The sequence below is a fragment of the Chaetodon trifascialis genome, chromosome 5, assembly GCF_039877785.1.
Source record: "Chaetodon trifascialis isolate fChaTrf1 chromosome 5, fChaTrf1.hap1, whole genome shotgun sequence".
Classification (NCBI taxonomy): domain Eukaryota; kingdom Metazoa; phylum Chordata; class Actinopteri; order Chaetodontiformes; family Chaetodontidae; genus Chaetodon; species Chaetodon trifascialis.
The window spans coordinates 10,656,435-10,680,320 of record NC_092060.1 but is presented as its reverse complement, the minus strand read 5'-3'; the positions used below and the strand labels follow the sequence as shown (position 1 = coordinate 10,680,320).

Below are 23,886 nucleotides of genomic sequence, written 5' to 3'. Positions count from 1 at the left end.
TAGCCCCATAACGAGGGTTACAAGCACACACTGCACTGTTTTGCAGGCAGAAAACCAAAGCCAGCGAGCTACGTTACAATAAATTCTAATAAGAGGCACAGTATGCTGAAGTCCAGAGTGGAACATTATGGGGAGATGAGGGAGAAATGAGATGATCTCTGTCGGGAAATCGAGCTTTTCTGCGGCAAATAGTAACTGGATACAACAAAGAAACAGAGTATAAATAAGAGAAAGCCAGTCGTAAAAATAAATACATAAAATAAAATAAGATCAATACAGTGTGTGAAGGGAAATATGAGAAGATGAAGAGTATGAAAGCAATACATTAAATGATGCAATGATGTAAAATGGGTTTGTGTTTAAAGTAATGAGGTATGTGTCTGCATGAGAAGAAAACGCTCATAGACAGCAGCTGCATTCATCAGAATCTTGACAAGGTAAAAGAAAGCTGTGGCAGAACAATCAAAGCCACGCCTGACTCTGGTCAGCGATAATTGACCTATATTAGAGGAGCCTGTCTTCCATTCACACACACACACACACACACACACACACACACACACACACACACACACACACACACACACACACACACGCGCGAGGACATCACATAGACTCACATTCATTTTCTGAAGACTTACCCTAACCACTACGTGCCCTCCCTCCCCCAGCACTCACACACACACACACAGCATTCAGTTACGTCTTAACTCAGTGCTGCTGCTGAGGAGGACAGAAAATTGTCGGCATAAATGCTGATATATAGTATACTGTAATGTGCTGATATGTGTATACACTATACATTTCAGTCATTTCTCACTGATTTTGCCTCTAATGGGCAAATGGCTCACACATAGATGTTGAAACAGGCCAACATCTGCTGATTTTAACATAGACACCATTATGTAGATTCACATTTAACATAATTTCTCAGTTGTGTTCAGAAAAAAACATCCTCCACTGTTATTGACATTTCCTTGTGACCCACGAAAGCTCCATCCAAATGATTTCTGCCATTTTGCCACCTCCACTGCTAACCCAACTTCTTCACTTCTATTCAGCCTGTACCAAGGCAGAGAGCGGTGCTTCCTGCAGGGCTATTAATTATGCAGAATTGCTGTACTTCAGCTGTCATCACACATCCTCTGGAATATTTCATCTGTTACACAATGTCCATATGAGGAAAAAGTTTCCTGTAGATTCCTTGAACTTTTAACAAACTAGATGATAAACAAAAAAAAGGGGGAGTTAGCGGCTGGATACTTCTAGTTAGCTGAGCGGCCATTTAATTTTTTTCATAAATTCATAAAGCCCAAGGGTCATAAAGCATGGCTGAAACTTTACAGGCTCATAAAGTACAATTGGAATGCTTATTTGACCAATCAGATCACTTGGCTGGAAGCACCTATTTTATAATTTATGCATTTAACTGCAATAACTTATGGCATGAGTGATTTCTAACTGGAGAGGGCTTAGTCAGTGGAAAGAACAGAGTGGGGGCCTCATGCACGTGCGCACACACACACACACACACACACACACACACACACACACACACTATATATATATATATATATATATATATATATATATATATATATATATATACTGTAACAAATAAAGACACGTCTCACCCTACATTACCTGTTAATTGCCTGGAGATTTTTATAGTTGGGACATTGACCTGAAAGATTCGGTGCTTATATCAGTGTGACAACCGTGCACCTTACAGCCTCATGAGGCCCTCTGATGGATCACCGCTCTCCTCCGGATTAAAAGGAACTCCGTGACCTTGCAGATGAGTTTTTGTTCATTGCATGTGTCAGATGCCACATGCAATTTTGGAATGTGAGGCTTTTTTTTTTGTAGAGAGACACATGCAGAGAACGGTTTGTGAGTCCTCCTAACTGTGTGGGAGAAAAAGATGATTGCCACTCCTTCTCTCCATCAGTGTGGCAATGACAGGTGATGGAGGTGAAAATGACTTTGGTTTTTGTAGTGATGCGCTGCTGTGGAGGATAACGCTGTGCTGTCGGCTACTGGCAGGGCCTGTCTCATTAGCATGTGTCACACGTGCCTCAAGGCGGGTGTCACATAATAACTTTGCGCGCGTGTGTTTGTTAATGTGTGTGTGTGTGTGTGTGAGTGCGCGGGTGCGTGTGTGTGTGTGTATGAGCAAGCTATGCCACTGAAGGATTTGTCATCCATGCTCCCTGAACAGAGTGAGCCAGGGGACTGCAGCGGTTTGACTCTGGAGTCGATGCCCGTTCAGAGGAGCCGAGCAGGACGGCGCAGGGTCAAATAAAGGATGACATCCTCGACACCCATTTTAATTACTCTATCTAGCTGAGATAGACCTCGCCTGGCACGAGACAACCAGCAGCACAGTTCAGATCTCTTACTCTGCTAGCCTCTGGGTACTTCTCCACCAGAATCTTCCATCTTGAGTAGAGCTGACAGAGCTCAGCGGGCTTATATAATGCCCTGAAAGCATAGAAGTGCTCTCCCTCTTTATCTATGTTTGCCATGCTGTCATTTCCCGTAGAATGAGATCTGACATGATGGACATATCAATGGGAGAAAAGGAGAAGGCTAAAAGGAAGGCAGCTAATTGAAGTCCGATGGAGGATTATGATGAAACCCCTAAAGCCTACAGGAGGATATGATGAAACACGCATATCCAGATGAGACAAAGCACTAGTAAGAACAAGCATCACATTGATCTTCGCTGTGCTGAGAGCGGAGCCACTGTAGCGACACAGTATCACCCATTCCTTGCTAACTTGTGCACTCACAATGTCAGATTTTATGTTGTTCACTCTCATTCCAAACAGCGCCCTTGTAAACAGTTTGTTGATTAGGCCTTAATGTTTGTAAATTTGCGTGCAGTGTGTTTCCAACCTGTAATGCAGTATAATGTGCTTAGTGCTACTGAGTGTAAGTGAGTACTTGGCCATTCCCCAGAGAGTGATAGCAGCTGGATCAGACTAATCTAATATAGCCCCTGAGTCTGGGGAGCCATCCATTGCTTATCAGATCTCTCATTCAATAACAGAGAGCTATGCCAGCTTATGGAGTTACATGTGGAATATTTTCAAGTTTGTTTGTTTTTTCTCTCTCTGCCTTTTTATGTCTGAATTTGCAAATGTGTGTGTGTGTTTGAATGTGTGTGTGTGTGTGTGTGTGTGTGTGTGTGTGTGTGTGTGTGTGTGTGGTTGTGCAGACTCGATGGATGGTTGCTCCACTGACTGTAATGGAAATGGAGAGTGTGTGGCTGGACACTGCCACTGCTTCGCTGGATTCTTGGGTCCTGACTGCGCCAAAGGTGAGAGATAACTGATAAATGACGAAGCTGCGGTTGTTTCATATTTTGCCTACTGGCCACGCAGCCCCTGATAACACCAATAGTTTGTTACAGTGTCAATGTTACAATACTTTCTGACCTGCCTACTCTGTCTGTGACACTCTGCCCTGAGCTCATTCTGTCTAGATTCGCTTTTGAAAAAAGTTTTCACATACGTTTCTCAACAAGGAAGAAACGGTGCATTTGCAGATGGATATTTTCTGCCATTGCTACACCTTTGGTCCACTGCCAGTTATTTACAGCACCAGGACTTTGTCACAGTAGATTCTCAAATAATGGTGAGACCTCAGCTGCAGAGAGCATGAGGCCTTTATCTGTAAAACTGATCTGTACATAACTTAATTTCTTGTTTCCCCTGTTTCGTAATTGTACGTTGTCATATTTTAATAAGACCACCTCCCTGTTTTCTGATGTGTTCCCTTTTTAATTTGCTGTTGATGCTGTTTTCCATTAATGAAAACACTTCCTCCATGTTGACCTGGCCTTGATAAATTCAGTATAATGCACATTTCCTCAGCACCAATTCCATTAACTCACCAGTAGAGTTAGGTATACTCACAACTCTGATTCTGTCTCTATTTCCCGTCTCTTCCCTTCTGCTGTTTTTCAAGCGCTAAAACTTTGTACACATTTTATTCGCTTGAAAAGCTGTCTAGCAACTCAAAGGGCACCTGCCCACCCACAGGTGTTTCATTCATAGCAACTACTTCACAATTGTGAGGGAGCACAACTTAATTAGTGAATGAAAATAGAATTCCTTCTAAAAAAATAAAAACCTTAGAACATTGATTAGAACATGTTACACAAGTGCTGATTAAATATACAAAGGCGGAATGTGATCGATCATTTGCTCATCCTTTTTGATATGTATAGAAGAAGAGCAAAGACAATATATTTAATGTTTCAGCTCATCATTCTGTAAATATCTGCTTATTCTGAATTTGATGCAGCCATACGTTTCAAACAACAGGAGCAACTAAAGACTCCAAAAACACGTGTTTGGAAAATTCCCCAGATGAACAGGTTCATTGGTAACAGGTGATAGTTTCATGATTGGGTATGAAAGGGGCATCCTGGGAAAGCATGGTCTGTAAACAGTTCGTTTGCAAATGTTTGCATTTTTTTACACAGCGTCCCCACTTTTTTGGAATTGTGGATGTACGTCCGGGTATTGTTTTTCAGTGTTTTTACCCATCCTTGGCCATGCCCATGCTATTCTTTAAGACTAGGCTGCTGTGTTAATTCCAGCTTTTTTCTGAGAATTCACAGTATGTAGGATTGACTAAAAATAAACCAGTGGCCATGTTCGTCATAGTGACGGAACATGTCACCCAGTGCAACAGTGTGGCTCACAGATGTTTTAAACAGTTCTTAGACAATAATGGAGTGCGATGGCACAGAGGAATAAGATAAATCTGACTTTTCGCAGGATTTGTTGACAATAAGAAGAATACAGCATCACTATCCTTTAACTCCAACATTTCCATATCATCTTCACAGCTCTACCTGTCTCTTTTGCTCTTCTACCTCTCTGTCATTTGTTTCTCTCTCTGTCTCTTGAGCTCTCCCTCTTGATATCTCCCTTCCTGTGTTCCTCATTCTCACTCTCTCCCTCTGTCCTTCTTTGTGAAATTACTGTAGTTGTATCTGTCTCATTGTGTAGAAACAGCTGATATGATATCACATCCTATGATTTATTTACGCTCATCATTTATTCATTCGTTCCTCTCATCTTTGCTCATTTGCTCGTGTTATAATATTCTCTGTTTGAAAAGTTAGACAGCAAGTTTTGGCAAGAGTTGTAAAAAGTGAAGTGTGAATTTATTACTGTGGGGTGCAGAGTGTTAGATTTAACAAAGGATCAAACAAACACATAACACATGCCTGCACGCATGAATGCACGGGGCCTTCATTGCAAATTATCCCAGAAAAAAAGGACGTTGCTTCTGGATCGTCTTTCTAATCCATTTGAAGTCTGGAGCTGCCATGCCTCCTCTAGCTGCATTGAAGGGGGGGGGGGGTGTAACTGTCAGTGCGTCATCAGACACTCACTGACTTTATTCTACCTGGCTGTCATTACATTAGCCACACAGCTCTCCATCTCTGCATGGAGATAGCTCTGCTTTCCACCCTCATTCTATAAACCCCTAATACTCTCTTTCCTAATCTTCCGTTTTCACGATTGTTTTCACGGCCTGTTCAGAGCCAGTGAGGTGACGTTGGGGGGATTTTCTACAATTCCTGGGTTGCCGTGGTAGCCGGGCTCAGGTGGTGCTTGAGTAAATTGAAACAGCGTGAGGGATAAGCTGGAGTGTGTGTGTGTGTGTGTGTGTGTGTGTGTGTGTGTGTGTGTGTGTATACACTTGCGTATGAGCGTGTGTGTGTGTGAGAGAGAGAGAGAAAGAGAGGGAGACAGGGGCTGCTTGAGGATTTGCTGAATCCGCGCACTAGCTGAGATAAGAGAGCGTAGCCCCACTCACGGTAGGTTACTGCGGTCTCCCAGCTAATATACTGCAGCATTGCGCGCGCGTGTGTGTGTGTGTATACTACTGAGTATGTGGGTGTAATCTGTGTTTGCCCTGTTGCAGATTCATGCCCCGTGTTGTGCAGCGGTAACGGCGTATATGAGAAAGGAAGGTGTGTGTGCCTGGCAGGGTGGAAGGGGGCGGAGTGTAACGTGGAGGAAGGTCAGTGTATCGACCCCACCTGCTCTAACCATGGCTCCTGCATCCAGGGAATCTGCATATGTAGTCCAGCCTACAAGGGGGTTAACTGTGAACAAGGTAAGACGTTTTGTACTCTCAAAAGCAGATACGACCTCATAAGGTCACATCTGCACAACAAGCCTTTTAATCAAGGCAATTTGAATTCATATTGCTCCAAATCCCAAGTTTGTCTTGAAGAGCTTTACGATCAGTACAGCCATTGCATCTTTTATCTTTAGATTATCAGCCCAATTAACTCTTCCCCTTCCCACATCCCTCCCAAAAAAAATGACTTTGATGGGGAAACATCATCATTTTGAGTTTCTAGCCAGCAACTCCGCCTACAACAGCCCAGTTTCCAGCTGCAGCAGGCAGATGTTTACAGCCTGCCCACCACCAAGTGGCAGGCAGACAAAGTTAGTGACTAGCTTGTGAACATGATAGAACATTTAGCTCCTAAAGAGATAGATAGTGACCTAAGGAGTGGGTGGAGACCAAAATGGAGCTAAAAGAAGAATGAATATTGGGCTTCCATTTATCAGGTAAACAGAAACAGGACTGATGATAAACACTTATGTTGTTTTGTGCCTGCTGGATGTGTAAATAGGCAATTCCCCCAAGTGGAGAATAATGAATTAATACATATTTAATAATGAATTTAAACTTTGAACCCGATTGATGTGAGTTACATGAATCGGGTTCAATACATTTGATAGATACAGATGGACAGCACCTCTTTTTCTTCTCAGTGTCATAATTGGGCAGTGCCAGTGTCAAATTGAAATGCACCTAGCTCATACATGCTGCTACAATCTGCAGAGCTTCCTCTTTTCAGTGATGGCACTAGATGCGCATCAAGGGGAAATGTCCATGTATCCACCCAGAAATATAAAAAACACATTCCTTCAGATCTTGTCCCAAAATCATTTCACATCAAATTTAGACTTTTTCAGCCATATCAAAAATCCGGATGATTGTTGTCTGCCCATGGATGGTTACAGCCCCGACAGGAGCTGCTATTCCCTCATTCAGCATGACTTTTCATGGTGCAGATTTAGCTAAATGTCAAAAAACGGAGGCTGCAGAAGGTAATACGTGCTCTATACATCACCCAAAGAATGCTGAAAACCACAGTGGCAAGAACTTAAAACATGTTCATCCCAAATGGAAGCAAGAAAAAGGAAAATAAGAGCAATGACAAAATCTATAAAAGTGTGCTTTTTTTGTTACACACAATATACACACAAACTGTTTCCTGACAGGACTGATAATAATAATGATATATGATTAATAATAACAATAAATAATTTAAGATCATTAAATGTATATATTGTATTTTTGCAATATCCTCGATATATCGTTACATTACTGTAGCCAAGACCTAAAGTTGTGGGTAAAGGGAGTGAAAAATTGTCTGGGGTGCAAATGACAAAAACATCAATGCTTCAGGTAGCTGAGGCACTTTACAGTTGTACAGGAAAGCAGCTGTGAGCCTCCGCGTGCAGCTGTCCATTGTAAAACCACCCAGTCAATTAGCAAAAACAAACAAAGCTGTGATATTTAAAACAATTATGATGTTACACTTGATCATAACCTGATGGCCCAGCTGTCCCTAAGACCGCCCTGCTGTCGCCTCCAGTATCACGGCCTGTGGAGACTGAATCAGGTGTTTGACCTTGAGCGGCAGAGCTGAGCTGAGCTGAGCTGAGCTGAACTGAACTGCGCTGAGCTTTGGCTTGGTGCTCAGAGCTGTAATTACACACACTAACACAGCGTAGCATGGACCACCATGACACACACGCACACACACAAACCAACCCATTTCACCCCTTATCAAAGCCTCAGTTCTAAGTGTCCTATGAAGTGTAATGTTGTGGAACAGATACAGGGATTGTAGCGAGGGTGGTTAACTCCTGGATGGGATGCAAAGAACACTGCTTTCATACTCTGTGAACTGATGATTATAATGAGGCAGGCGCCCCCCCCACCCTCCAACCCCTCCACCCCCCTTACTCCCTCCTCTCACCTCTGACTCATTCTAGCTTTTCCTTTCTTTTGTCCTCTCTGTACAGTGGACTGCATAGACCCTCAGTGTGGCGGGCACGGTGTGTGCGTGCGCGGGGAGTGCGTGTGCTCGGCAGGCTGGGCAGGAGTGAGTTGTGATGACCCGCTGCCAGCCTGTCAGGAGCAGTGTTCAGGACATGGCACCTATCTCCCTGAGTCAGACACCTGCGCCTGCCAGCCCAACTGGACAGGACCAGACTGCTACACTGGTAAGACCTGAGGATTATTGTTCACCCACAGAAAAAAACGCTGAAAATTGCAACTACACATCACTAGTTTGCCAGTGTTCTTGTAGCACGCATGGTCTTGCCAGATACTATTTTCTGGGGATTTGATAGACATGAGAGAGAAATATGGATTGGAGCCACTCTGTGAAATGGGTCTGTGTATGTGTGTGTGTGTGTGTGTGTGTGTGTGTGTGTGTGTGTGTGTGTGTGTGTGTGTGTGTGTGTGTGTGTGTGTACACACTTGCGCATGTTTGTGTGTGCATGTGTGTGTGTGTGTGTGTGTGTGTGTGTGTGTGTGTGTGTGTGTGTTTTTGCACTCTCTTCATGCTGCCGTAAATGAGATTTCCCCTCATGACTCTCCGACGGCAGAACTCTGGAGCTCCACCCCACCCTTAGCACTCGCTTTACTGTGCATTTACTGTTGAGACACATGCAGAGTAGTCATGCACAGGCAAGCACACACACATATTCCCTTCAGCTAAATGAGGGGAAAAAAAAGGCAGGCAGGAAAAAGAGAAGACCTATTCTCACTTTGCTGCAAGGCCTTTCAGAGACTGCTACTCTCAGGAACATTCCAGCTTGGCATTTAAAAGCTTGCTGATGTTTATTGCATACCCCTTTACCTGTGTGCTATGTATTAGTGAATGTGTGCTTTTTAACTATGGTTCGAAAAGATTTCTTACATATACAACCACCTTACGTTGACTTTGCACTCAGTAAACTCCAGCAGCTGCAATGATTGTGAAGAAAAAGCAGTGAGTTAGCCATTGTAATGAGAAAACCGAAGCATGTGTACTGTAGCATCTAAAGTAAAGAATGAAGTACTCTGCACTATACAGTGAGAAAAGTTCTTGTCCTTGAGAGAGGAAAATAGCATAAGACACTAACTTAACGCTAGTGTTGGGAAGGATCCGCTTTACCATGTGCACCAATGATTTGCAGGCAATTGGCATTAGCTCCTGCTCTCAGGTGCATGCATGCTTTAATGTAGTGATATAGCCCATGATAATGATAGACCGTGGCTGAATACCTGAGATATGAGTGGCCTCTCTCTACCTGCCGGGCTTTTAATCAAAAGGACCCAGCAATTCTACGTCCTGGCCTTGTTGAAGCATAGCTAAGCTAATGTAATTCTAATAGAGAGCTGAAAAAGTCTCCAACTTTAATCCACTTTTTCCTCCCTCTCCATGCTATGTATATTTAAATTGAAATAACTTTTTACTGCAGCTGGATAAGTAGTCTTTGTGTGCCTCCAGCACTTTGCTCTCTTTACTGATGGATGAGGCTTTGCTTCTGCAGAGGGGGGGGGGGGGGGGGTGTTAGATGGTGAGGAGTGCAGAGAAAGGAAATAGAAAGAGTAGGCAAGAATTTTAAAGGGATGTTGCAAAAGAGAGGGATGGAAAGGGATATCAAAAAGAGAAGGCAGACAGAGACAAAGATGGAGAGATGAAGAAAAAGAAAGGGTATTAACATACCCACAAAATCTGATCAAAATGTCAGAAAAGAATAATAGAGCTGAACTGGAGTCCCTGTAGTTTAAATATGCGGTGCAAATGCGAATCATTTGGCTGTTATTATGAGTCTATTCACTCTTCCCCTCCTTCAGGGAGCTCAGCTATTAGAGGTGGGAAGACTGTGTATTGTGAGAAAGTAGACTTTTTAGTCTCTGAGGTTATCCTCTTCTATCGCTTGTGTTTTTTTTTCCCCTCACCTATATCCGATGGCTCACCCCAACTCAGATTTTTTTTTACCTTTTTCTCCGCTCCCTGTCCCCTGTGCCTCTTTTGCTTTCGCTTCCAATGCTCAATTTCTCCATTGGTTCCCCTGCCGCTCATTCTCTCGTCCTCTCACACTTACACGATTTTTTCTCATGCGTATCCTCGCCCACCTGTTCGGCAGAGCTATGCCCGGTGCCATGTGGCAGCCACGGTGTTTGCTCAGAGGGCCAGTGTCAGTGCGAGGAGGGTTGGATTGGCGCTGCGTGCGACCAGAGAGCGTGCCATCCTCGCTGCGAGGAACACGGCCAGTGCCACGACGGGACCTGCATCTGTCAGCCCGGCTGGGAGGGGGAGCACTGTAACATTGGTAAGCCGCGTGTGTGCATGTGGGAGTGTTTAATTATTGCCTGTGATATTTTGATTAGTATGATTAATATGATAAAAAAGGTGTCGCTGTTGTTGGGATAATTTCCATTTACAGTTGCTTTCTCTTACACAATTCTCACTTTTTCCTCCCCACAGTTACTCATGACTTGGACGTTGTTGTGAAAGGTATTTTATCTGTATTTTGGATTTAAATGTCACGTCGTCCTCCTCCAACATGCTCACAAATCTCAAAAATGTGTGTATGTGTGTGTGTGTGCATGTGTGTGCACGTGGGACACACCTTTCCAGACGGTTGCCCAGGGTTGTGCAGTGGGCACGGGCGCTGTACCCTGGAGCAGAGCGGCTGGCGCTGCGTCTGCCAGACTGGATGGAGTGGGCCTGGATGCAGCGTTGTCATGGAAACTGACTGCAGTGATGGAACAGACAACGACGGAGGTGACATTCTAACATCATCTATCATTTTCTGTCTCTTTTTCTCTTTCTTACCTCTTTCATTTCTGTCTTTCTGGCAGATTGTCCATTCCATTCCATTCCATTGCGCCTCCTCCTGTTCCTCCTGACGAGAAATCTGCCTCATTGTTCCTCCCCTTCATCCCTCTGTGCTGTCCTAGTCCTGCTGAGACTCCTGTAGAGTCCTGCTGGTCATTATTATATTGGATATGTGTTTGTGTGTGTGCGCGCAGGCTCATTTTTACAACTGTGTATGTGTGTTTTTTTTTCCTTATCACAGCTAAATGTCTAATATGCATACCACCTGCCAGGATAAAAGGCACTCAGAGAAATTTTCACAAGTCTAAATACAGCAAACCTGCAGAGTAGATTTCTGCTTCTTTGCTTACACGGTCTTTGGTGACAGTCGTGAGGTGTACGTCGCTCACTCTCGTAGCTGTGTTGTTCTATCCTCAGGTGAAGCGGCAAGAAAGAAACATTTCAGTCGTAGTGGAAGCTCTGCTCATTACAGTCATTTCCTCATCATTTCAGTGGCTTTTCTCCAATACATAACAAGTTTCAAGAATATAGTGCAGTATTACATTACTCTCTACTGTGCCCATTCACTTTGAAACTCCATCAAATATCCATTATGGACATGCCTGTTAAGCCGCTGCTGTAATCCATCATTGCAAACAAAGTAGTGTTGCTTTTGTGTGGAGTAAAAGCTTCCTTGTTTTTTTTGTGCCTCCACATTTTGTGATGAGTGGCATTTGATAGTGCACGCAGCAGTGGGAAACCTCAAACACATACTTTTTTGTCGTCCTGTTTTTCGGGAGGTGTAGGGTGCTGATAGCTGCAGCGTAACCTTTTTTTCCTGCACATTGTTTACCAAAGTTGTATGTCTGATGGAGCCAACACATCTGAAAGTTAGAGTGGATGGCTGCTGAAAACATGAATTGCATGTCCCTAACCTGGATTATAACCTCAGAGTCATACAATAGAAAAATGTCTTCTAGACTATAAAATAGGGGCTAAATAAAGGAAATGAGTCATAGCAGAATCGTGGCCTGCCAACAGTGAAGGCACTGATGGTTTTTGTCTTTCTCTGGGTTATGATCTCATTATTCTGATTAGGGAGTGATGTGAATGTGTTTTTTCAGCTGTGATATTTGAGAAATAAAAGGCTGTCGCACTGTGCACCAATACATTTGCACATCGTGCAGGCGGATCTTAACTCATACTCCAGTTGCACCTTAAACAAAGTGAAGCCTTTCTTACGTTGCCTCTCTTTAAAGGGGCATTCCAAAGATTTTCCACATGAAGGTCAGTGTAGTGGTCATTAAGATTACTGGAAAAACACACAACGAACTAAAGATGTTGAGTTTAAAGGAATCAACTCGACATTAAGGAGCTATTCTTTGTTGCAGAGAATTCAATGAGAAGATTGAAAATAAAACCACAAATTGTCACTGAGGTTTTTACATGGATTAAACAAATAAAATAATAATCAGTGAGGTTTAGAGGACTTTGGATTTTGTTACCTTTGAACAGAGCCAGGACAGCCATTTCCCTCCTGATTCCATTATTTCTGCTCAGCTAAGCTAAGCTAAACTAAGCAGTTGCTGGCTGTAGTCCTAGACTGAACAGACAGACATCAGAGCAGTGTTGATCTTCTCATCTAACTCTGCAAGAGAGCAAATAAGTATGTCTTGCAAAATGTCTTTTACTGGGCACCCAGGGAGGGTCTAGCAGAAAGGTGCTATTGGTTCCATTATGGGAAGTGTAAGATCATGTGTTTATGTATGACCCATATTTGGACTGAAAGCCAGGATACATCAGCCTCCGCTGCTTTGAATATGCTATATACGATTCATTCATTCAACTCCGCCTCTTATGGATTGCCCACAGTATGGAAGTGCAGTAAATTGCTGGACTGCCCCTTTAATGCACAGGGTGGATTTGATTTAATATCACATTTTCTTTCTCTCTGTATGAGTAGGTAGACGTAGAGGTTGAGGTGGTGAGTGGGTGGAGGAAGGGACAACTTTCTCTCCATTCCAGTCAAACAAAAAAAATGCATAAAAATGCATAGTATGTGGCCCTAAATACAAAAAGGAATATATATATATACTGTATGGCATTATGTGGTGTTATAATGTCATATGAATATTGATGAACTTCCTCAAGTGTCTGTGCTGCGACTATCAAACCATTCAGCTTCGGGATGATTATGCTGGAGAAAGACTCACTAACAAAGCCTTATGGGAACCATTTACACTTCTCTTATCTTTCTATCCTTCCACCTCTCTGCACAGCTATTCAAATACCATAATTTTCTACCACACAATTCAGCCATCTCCCTTAATTGGCAGATATACTGTAGGCTCTCATAGCCTTCTCTCACGGCAATCTTTTTGTCTCTGAAGATAGACAGAGATGGAAAGATGCTATCACAAGTAATCAGAGAATAAAGAGGAACTTTGAAGAAAGAGTTTCAATTATTCCGCCAGGATGGGAGAGAGGAGCGAACGTATTGTTTTTCCTTTTGAAAAAAGCTGCATTTTTTCCCCACAGTGAAATCACGCGCACATTCATATTTATCTGTGTTTCACATGCTCAGAATCTTCTTTGTTTGGAATGGTTAACAACCGTGCCCGCCTCAGCTACAATCCTGCGCCTTCCTTTAACAACAATGATTTTACAAATTCAATTAATAAATGTGCTTTCAAGTTGAAGTAGTGAATGTTATGGAAATCAGCCATTGTACTCTGCTACCTTTGTAGGAGGAGGTTATAATAGAATATTGTTGGCCTTTAGCTCTCTGCTCTGAGGTCAGATGCATTTAAATGTCAGCACTGTTTCCTGCCTTTTCAGAAACAGGCTTGAAATAGGAAACACAAATGCCAGCCTGGCTCCTATTACCTGCTGCCTTGCTTTGTATCTCATTGTTTACGCCGGACTTCTATGGATCACATTCAAATAACGCTGGTGATTCAGGTCTGATTTATAGCAGTAGATGGTATAATTGAATGCTAATGCCCCCTAATGAATCTCATTTGATTGATACTCGTGATAATGATGATACATGTGCAATTCATTGTTGGAGATTAGATTTCTCCAGTCGAGTTTCTCACCGGCCGGCAGTGTAAAAAATTAATTCTTGGCAGTTCTGAGGTTTTATGGTGTCTTTTTCATGGGGATATATACAGTAGCTTGGCCTTTCGAGCAGAATGAAGTCTCAACACCATAGTCACTTAAATGTATTAAAGCCTTTGTTAAGGATGCATAATAAAGATGTCTCACCTATATCGACCGTGTAAATTCAAGCACCCTCTAAACACCAAACTCCTCGCATAAAACCATTTGTGTGTGACTGCTGATTTTATTTGAACTATTTCTGTTTTATGCATTTTGGCCTTCCTGTCCTGTCCGTTTCAGACGGCCTGACGGACTGCGTAGACCCCGACTGTTGCGAGCAGCTGAGTTGTGGCTCCGACCCGCTGTGTCACGGCTCGGCCGACCCCTTAGCCCTGTTGCAGCAGAGCCCGCTGCCCCCCACCACGCCGTCCTCCCCCACCAGCACACACACTCACAGCTTTTACCGCCGCATACGCTTCCTCCTTGGCAAAGCAGCCACACACGCTCTCCCTGGAGACGTGCCCTTTGATACCAGGTATGCGCTTGTTTACTCTTTGTGTACCTGCATGTGAATACCTTCATGTATTTGTTTTCTGCCTGTGTCCTTGAGTTGTCCTACTGTGAGGTATGTTGAAAGACACAAGTAGAAGGTAATGAAGTAAATACATCCGTATGAAAGCATTAAATCGACCATTACCGATTATTTGTTTAATGGGAGTGTGTGCGTTTGCATGTGACTGAGGCTTTTCATGTGCTCACGTCTCTGCATACATCCCAGTAATCTCAGTGTGTTCCCCTGGAAATTAGACACATGGCAGTGCATTGTCCTCCGCTATCAGTGTCAGGCCACAACTGCAGCGTATTTGTTTGTTACATATTAATGCTTAATGTATCATTCAGTTACACCAGTCCTGAAGGTGTCACCATTAATTTTTCAGTGGCCTCTCACTGCCATCTAAGAGAGGAAATACATCTCACCGACATGGTGATGACCTAGAAAGTTTTCTTTGGAAAACAAGAAGTGATGCCTCTCTGAAAAATGGCAAAGTACATTTCTTTTTTTTCCTCTGGTTCACTTGTAGAATAAACAAATAAATTAATTATGTGGCTGTTTTTTCAGAAGAGAAATCGATGGCAGCTTTCAGAACAGGAGTAACAAACGGGGCAGTGCAGTCACACAGGGAAACCTCACCATCCTTCATTTATCCCTCTTCTGGAGTAACAGATAGACTCCATCAATGATCGTCTGTGTGTGCGTGTGTGTCTTCATTTGACCAGTTCAGCGATTATTCCACATTTAAGCGTTGTATTTCACACACTACCTACGAAAACCAAAATGAATATTTGAGACTAGTGGAGATGTGACAGATAGTTTAAGGACTATTTAAAGAACAACACAGCTTTTTTTGCTGCAGGTACTACTGTCACTGTAATATAAACATGATGTGGAGGTTTTGTTTTTTATGTGACAGGGTGTTGAAAGGTTTTACTGTGGGTGAAGCTATATTTATGGTCCTTGTATCCTGGCAATCGCTGGCAGATTTCTCCGTGCTAAAGAAGGGAATTGTACGGAGCAGAGTAAATGCAGTTGCTTTTTCTTCATGCACAAGGTCGTTTGGCTACAGCGTCACAATATGCCTCTTTCTTCAAAAAATGATTATGTTCTCCATCATTGTAAACCTGTCATCTCTCCCTTTCTTTGTGCATCTATTTCTCTCTCTCTCTGCTTCCTGCCTTTTGTTTTTCAAGCCGGGTAGCTGTGATTCGAGGTAGCGTGGCGTTGCTCGACGGCTCCCCTCTGGTTGGGGTCAACATCACATTCCCACAGCATCCAGAGTATGGTTACACTATCAGTCGGCAGGATGGAAGGTAGAGACATCCACAACCAAAATATACAGAAGATGGTGCTTCTCTTATTCTCCTCGTGCTCCAATCTTATTCCCCCTTACTGACATTTTCCTCTTTAGTTTTGACCTGGTGACCTTGGGTGCGATGTCTATGACCCTGATGTTCCAGCGCCCGCCCTTCCTGCCGCAGACCCGCACCATCTGGACACCTAACAACAACTTCCTGGTTCTGGATCAGGTGACCATGTCCAGGGAGGAAACTCAAGCTCCTAAATGTGACATCAGGAGTGTTTTGAGTCCCTACCCGCTGGTGCTGCCCTACCCGCTTCCCAGATACACAGGAGCGTGTGCAGAGAAGGGGCCAGCAGTGCCTGAGCTGCAGGTATAAAACTACTTTACTGCAAACAGAAGATCTATATAAAATGCAACAATGCAGTGCTTCATGTCCACAGATGACCAGCAGTAAGAATAAGGCTCAATTTGTTACAGCTCAGCACCATACAAACCTGGTCTTACCGGATTTTGCAAATTTAGCTCAATTCGTATTTGCGTCGTGCAAATAAGGCATGAGCAAAATGCAAATTTGAGCTCCATCCATATACTTCCCCACCACAAAAGCAAATGAAGTGGCTGAAGGTCAGGTGTGGAGGTTGGACTGGTGACCAAAACCTCACCCTGACCTCATTTCAGTTCCAAGTGAAATTCTTGTTACAGAGAAAGTTCTCTCTCACATAATCAGATGAGAAAACCAAAACCAAGACAGAGTTTATCCTCAAGACAAATGACACATCAGGACAGACAAGCAGCAACCAAATAAATGGAAAGAACAGTGCTGAGTCTTCAGAGCAAACGTAGTATCACCTGCTGAGCTCACCTGTGTTCATAAATGGAATCAAAGCCTTTAGACCTCTGATGAAAATGTGTCAGACAGTCATCCTGCAGATAATTTGATTTAAGGTAATCACTGACTCAAATGGCGTCTAATTTTAGCCGAGAGGAACATTAAAATAGATGAAGAAATGTTTCCTGTACTTTTTACCAGCAAGGTGAGCATGAAAATGATCACTTTTTAAAATCATTATTTTGATATTGATGATTATTATAACATAACCAACACATATTTGTACTTATTGCACCTCACTTTGTGAACTATTTCCTCCTGTACCTGTCAGCAGCACTCATAATGTGAGCTCATTACACAAATGCAACGTAATGATAAAACACCTGTCTTTTTTTATATTATTCACTCTGTCTCATTTCTCACGAATCCTTTTTCCATCAGCATCATTTCTCACTCTGTTCTCCATCTGGTTTTCCCAAGGCGGTACAAGAAGAAGTTTCAATCCCAGGAGCCTTTTTGAAGCTGAACTATTTGAGTACCCGTGCCGCAGGCTACCTCTCTCTGCTGCGAATCCTCCTCACGCCTCCCTCCCCGGTGTCCCCCATCTCCCCGCTCGGCGGTCTGTCCAAGGTGCACGTCCGTGCATCGGTTCAGGGAAGGTTGTACCAGCGTTGGTACCCCGCTGGGCCTGGTCTGGTCCACAGGCTGGTCTGGAACAAGACTGATGTTTATGGCCAGGAGGTCTGGGGCCTGACCCATGCAACAGGTAGGTAGATTAAAAAATACAATGGGCCTCATTCCATGTGTTTTAAATGAAGGAGAAACAACAAAACTTCCCACGTACTTCCCATGATGCCCATGTACAGTAATTGCCCTGCTCCCCATGACATCCATGCTGTCATCTCGTTTTCTCGTTTCTCTGCTCTCCCTGCCGGATTAAGGCAAGAATGGTAAAGGGAAAATACTTGGGGAAAAAAAACAAAACAATCTGTCAATCTACATTACAAGCATGTCGAAAATGAGAAGATTGATACAACTCTTGTGTGTGTGTGTGTGTGTGTGTGTGTGTGTGTGTGTGTGTGTGTGTGTGTGTGTGTGTGTTAACTATGGAGGAGCACCTGTAAAGCTCACGAATTAACATATTTTTTTAATCCTAGCAGAAACAGAAATGTTAAAAGTCACTGGACCCGAGCACTGTTCACCAAGACATAAGAACAAAACATAACTCATTCTAAAACATGACGTGGCTGTTTCTACATTTCTGTTCTATGAATTAAATAAACAAGATATAATGTGTTAATTAAGGAGCTTCAGAGGTATTGCTAGGCAGATTTTTGAGCTTTGGAGAGAGCCAGCCACATTAAAAATCACTGCGTTTTGCATGACGACTGTCTACAATTAGCCAAGTGTTGCATCAGTGCTACATTGACCCACGCTGGCTCAATTATTAACCCAGTGATATTTAGTGTGAAGCTGTTTCCCACCCACTTCCACGTCTCGAAGCAAAGCTAATTATCTCTCTTCTCCAGCTGCGTATTTAATGTACAGATATGAGAGTGTTATCAATCTTCTCATCTAACCCACTGATACTCTCAAAATATTTAACTGTTCCTTAAAGCAGGGCTCAGGTTTCTCTGGTAAAATGGGTTCGTACATCTTCGTCTCACTGATGTGGTATTTCTTGACATAAATGTCCTCAGGAATGCAGTGAAACATCTTCCCTCCACATGGAAAGACATAAATAAAAAAATAAGATGGTTGACCACCTCTCACCCCTTTGAAAAGGGTGTTTTGATCGAGTGTGCCACACACATTTTATCAGATTCCCTATTTATTTTCATGTCTTTGAGTTACATTACTGTGGTTTGCACAATAGCCTGACTGGACGTCATGTAAATGACTGACCAGTCAGTACACAATGGACACTCTCCTGCTGGGAAACCAGACCTTGAAGATTACCTGACGTAAATCGTTATTGTAATATCTAGGTTTACTTTCTTTACTCATGCAATTTTATCGGAAATTCTAAGGAAGTCCACATTGTGTTTAAAATAGGATTATTCATTCAAATAGATACAATGAATAAAATGGGAAGTGGATCGTGCCAAGAGGTGAACAGTGAGCTCTCTGAACCACCTTACAAAGACCTTCACCACTGACACCGGAGAAGACAGCATCTGTATTGAGAAAAAGAAATGGAAAGATGAGTGGCTCTGCAAGTGTACTGTGGAGTGACTGGCAGCAAAGATGTCATCAGTCGTGGCAGGGAGATGGCCCTTCTGGACTGGCTCTGTGGAGAAAAATGTGTGCATGTGCCAAGAACAAATATGTGCATAAAAGATTTTCGTGAACGTGGCCCATTTTCCCCAGTGTCCTCTCTCACCTGTGCAAAAAAAGATATACTGCATGTGTAACTGCTCCTGTTACTGCTCTTTCGGCTCATTATGGCAAAAACAGCCGTTTTAAAGATGTCAAGACTTAAACCTTTAAACGTCCTATTGGTCATTTAAGAGATGATATTTCTGCTATCTGTGTTAGCCACTCTTCTTTCTGGAAGGTTGTAGACAAACAGTGGAATGCGAGAGAGAGCTTTCCATAAGCACTGAGATATCGCAGGCATACCAGAAGCTTTGTCCACTCGAGTGTATGGTCTCGAACACAGATTGAATCTCTCCAGCCCAAGGCTTTTTCTCTTCTCCTGATCCATCCCCTCCTCTCCTTATCTGTTGAGCTGTATTTCATCTGCTCCAGCTCCCTCCTGATCTTTCACCTTTTCTCAAATGATCCTGTTTTTTATTTGCCCTGCTTTGCTGAGCCATCTTCCTCCATGCCCCCCTTACCCCCTTCTCTCGCCTCCTATCTTCCTCTACCCTCACTGTGTTTCCTGTGTTTCTGTCCTCTCCTGCACTCTTTTCTTCTCTTCACTGCTTGTTATTTCCTCCATTCTCTCTGATCTCCTGCGTTACCTCTCTCCTGTCTTCCCCTGCCCTCCTTTGTTCTCTCCTCTGCCCATGTTTTCCCCTGCTCCTTCCCTCGCTATAGTTCCTGGCATGTGCTGGAGCGCATTTTCAGCAGGGGTGGCTGGCCTGGATACATACATGCATGCGTGCTACAGCTTATGTGCAGACACATATTAATGTATAGAATAAACAGCTGACAGATGTAGTACATCATCTATAATCAAGTCTGATATTTGCATGCAGATAATATTACAGCAGGATAAACTGCATGATCCATATGATTGATGATTGTTCTGCATTTATTAAAGGTACTGCAGGCGTCTGCTCTGTCTGTCCTCAGCTGTCAGTACTCTCTCTGCAAAGTGTTTTTATCTCCGTACCTCCACACATCCATAGTGGGTATGTTGCTGCTCTGTGCACAAGAGGACACTGAGGGCTATATTTTGTGAACCCAGTGGCACGACCAGATCATAGTCAAATGCGCCCTGCCCAGTGTGTCAGAAGTGTGCCAAGCACACTTTGTGATTTTGTGGCCAGATTCACCTGCCGCACCTGTTGCGTGCTTGGGCATGGCGTGGGATCAGAGAGAATACATTATCCTACATAATAGGTGGGTGTGATAGAGGCTGTGACAATCATGAATGGAGCTCTCCCTGTCATGACTCACTGACAGTTTGGGAATCCTGTAGAGAGTTTTCTTCACAGGAAGCTGACAGTTGTCAGGAACAAGCACAGTTTCAAATACGAACACAGCAGCTCAAACATACTGAGTCAAATGACGACCTCATTGTTGTGACATGTTGAAGATCTGATGGTCACCACACTTTTCTATGCCATTACAATGATTAATAGAATAACCATCTGCAGTTAATTACCAACATATTGCTGTAAAATCAAGTAGAATTTAATATGTGGTTCAGTTTTTGATTTTTTTTTAAGCAAGTTCAATTTAATTCAGTTTGATATGACTGTTATAGAAAAACAATTATTCACAGTCTGGGAACCAAAGAGTTGCCTCTTTAATATTCATATTGCCACATAAATGTGATTCTGGTAATGAAGCCAAACTAAATTGGGATTGTAAAAGTAACAGTGCTATAAAATTGAACTCCAATAATGACCAGCCCATCATGTTGCTCGTCACAGCCAAAGGTCAACCTGTATAATAATTAAAAACATGTCATGGCATCACGTTGGCAACATTTGATGAAAACAAGATGACATTACCCCAGTATCCTGCCGTTTTGGATGGAGACACCAGGTGAGGACTGGCAGCAACAGATGATCCTGATGCAGCTTTTGGCAGACAGTTTGAAGTGATCTGCATTTTTTCATTGAACAGTGTGAATTTTATTCAGTGAGCCCTTCAGCAACACGCCTGTTGATTTGCAGTAGGAACTTTGTAGAATAATAATCAAAAGGACAAGTTGGATGCTCACGTGAGCACAGAGGTTTCTGGCATTATTCTAAGTTTAAGCAGTGGACCTGTTGTATGTTATTATGGCTTGACAGTGTGCAACATCCCTCCAGTTAGAGGCGGCAAAGGAAACAGGAACCTGCTGCCTTCAGATGCCTGAAAAGAGAGTGATCAGTGTAAAGGCCTTCAGTGTAGCCACCTGCCTATCAGATGATAGAGCTGGTTAGCTCATTCGTCTTTATTTTGTCTTGCTAGCATTAACCAGAACAAAGCGTAAATGAACAAAACATGAATAAAAAGGTTTGTGTGATTTCAGAAGAGCTGGGTGTATTTTCACCAAATAAAGTGAGCAGAATTCCCGGAACAGAAGTGCGCTGAGCCGTCAACCTGCTCTGAGCAGGTGGGTGGAGGACCCAGGGAGACACACTCATTCTTGGCACCAAGATTGCAGTGTGTCACTAGACTGGCATTGCCACACCCTCTCCTCCTCCTCTCCCACTGAGGTGTATGGCCCGACACCAGCGCAGCTGAGGAAACAACCTCAGTCGACACCCAGAAATTCCCTTCCAACAAAATAAGAAAACTCTGGATTTCGAAGCTAAAATCCACCAGGCAGCAAAAAAAAACAAACATTCTGGATAACATGCAGCCTCACTCTGACTGCTGGATGCTATGTCACTTTTATTTCCATACAGACTGTTTTTTTTAGTTGATTTTGGAATATTTACAGTGAAGAAATAAGCTGTTTTGTTAAGTGAAGTTACTGTGGCCAGTGATGTTTAGCAGCTCCTCACAGACGCATGTGGTCACACACGCTCACACCAGCACTCCCTCACGCACCCTCTATGTGCTCACACATAGCCAGAGAGAGCGAGAGAACGGGAGATCATGCTCTGTTTGTTGAGGTGAACACATCGCCTGAGGCTTCAGCAGAGGGGAATGAAAGCCTTCACCTGGGAGATATTGAGTGTGCATTTATGTGTTATGGCGTCTATGTATTGTTTGTGAGAGAGTGTGTGTATGTGAACGGATGTGTGTCGTTTCTTGTAATATAGCTACAGCGATATTCATTTGTGACGCAGTTCTCAAACCACTGACACTTTCCCTCTGAGATTGCTTGCCCGTTTTGTCCTGGAAAAGCCTTGTCCCTCAAATAAAGTCGGTTTTATTGTAGATTTTTTTTTTCTTTAACAGGACAGTGTCCCATGATGATGTATTTATGGCAACTTTTGATGCATTTTCATAGGGATGGATTGGTTTCCAGGCCAAGAAAGGTTCTTCAAGGGGGTAGCAATGTGACTTTAAGGGTCAGGAATTACACAATCCTACGTGTTTTTATTTTACTTCAATATAAATTTAAACTCCCTACCTCTCATTCCTACTTCTGTCCTTCAAAAACACAAGATCACAAGCCTAGCAGAGCTTAAGGCGCACAAAATTGAAACCAGTGAACCTTTTGAATGAACCTACAGTAACAGATAGCTCCTGGGCTAAGAACTTGCCCAACCCTTTTTTTTTTTTTTTTCTCTTTCACAATCCCCAGTGTCCCAAATTACCCATTACTTTCCCTCCCCAATCACTTTATCGATTGTACCATTGAGTTGGAGATTTAAGTTGGCCCTGTGTGCCTGCTGAGAGTTTCTCTCTGTGTTAAAGGAAATCTCCAGAGTTTGTACATAATGTGAGCACTTAAATATTCCACCATCTCTGCTGGTCTTATTGCTGACCTTGCTCCCCAGTTCCCTGTGAGTACCCATGAATTCACAGGCATGTTGAGAGATCAGTGGCAGCAGTGATTGACAGCGACAGCTATTCTTCCACCACGTTTGTGTCAGACATGTCAAGCTGTCTTTATAGTACAGTATATGATTATCTTCATTTAAGCAAAATTATTTCATTTGAAAATGTGACTGTGTTAACTGTATTGAACTCCTGCAACTTTAATTATACGCTACTTTAAAGACTGTTTTTGCATTCCATACATTACCTCAAAAACAAAGGTGGGCAAAATATTTAAAACATCTTCTGGGTACGTATGGAAAGATGCAATGACCTGTGAGGTTAACTCGCCTACAGTGAAAAGTTACTTTTAATGAAAGCCATGCCCACAGGCCACTCAAAATATGAATACTTGCCGTACTTAAAGCGCTGATAAACCCACGACACATCACCTCCTACCACCAAACTGCAGGCGCTATTAGCAACTAGCTTGTGAATGTGCATTTAGGTAATAAAGAACCAGGAAAATATTCATCAGTTGGCCAAATGAATGCTGATTTTTCTCTCTGTCTGTCATTAAAACAACTTAATAAGGCAATAATATACCAGTGTTGTGTTTACAACCTATTCCACTGCCCCCAGATGGTCCAAAAAATTAATTAATGCTTCTTTAAAAAAAATGTGGTAAAACCACAGTATAGACAATCTCCAATACAAAAAATGCATTATGTTGAAATGTCATTTTATCTTATTAAATAGTATCTGACAAATCTTTTTAACAGTTGCTTTAAGAAAGTAGTATGCGGTATTAAGAAAATCTAAACACATTATCCATTGTGAACAATAACTGTGCTTGATAGAGTATCTGATGAGCTAATCATATGTTTTGTTTGTACAATATTTACCTGCAGAGTAAGTCATGATGATAGCTGTCAAATGAAATGGAGTAAAGTGTGAAATAGCCTGAAGTACAGTGCTTGAGTAAATGTGTTCCCTTATTCTCCACCTTTGAAAAAGGCTCATGTGTTTCTTTCCGTGTGCAAGTGCGATGTCTGTGCTTCAGAATG

At 42.8% G+C, this 23,886-nt stretch overlaps 1 protein-coding gene across 1 annotated transcript in view; it reads left to right on the top strand.

Annotated features, from left to right (window-relative positions):
* The window catches only part of tenm1 (teneurin transmembrane protein 1), a 161,640-nt gene that overhangs the window by 90,169 nt on the left and 47,585 nt on the right, over positions 1–23,886 (top strand). Inside the window, exons 9-18 of the mRNA XM_070962146.1 lie at positions 3,224–3,325; positions 5,953–6,147; positions 8,142–8,342; positions 10,260–10,445; positions 10,601–10,630; positions 10,754–10,900; positions 14,336–14,570; positions 15,785–15,904; positions 16,003–16,264; positions 17,204–17,489. Of these exons, the coding sequence (XP_070818247.1) occupies positions 3,224–3,325; positions 5,953–6,147; positions 8,142–8,342; positions 10,260–10,445; positions 10,601–10,630; positions 10,754–10,900; positions 14,336–14,570; positions 15,785–15,904; positions 16,003–16,264; positions 17,204–17,489 (1,764 nt within the window). The remainder of the gene's footprint in view (positions 1–3,223; positions 3,326–5,952; positions 6,148–8,141; positions 8,343–10,259; positions 10,446–10,600; positions 10,631–10,753; positions 10,901–14,335; positions 14,571–15,784; positions 15,905–16,002; positions 16,265–17,203; positions 17,490–23,886) is intronic.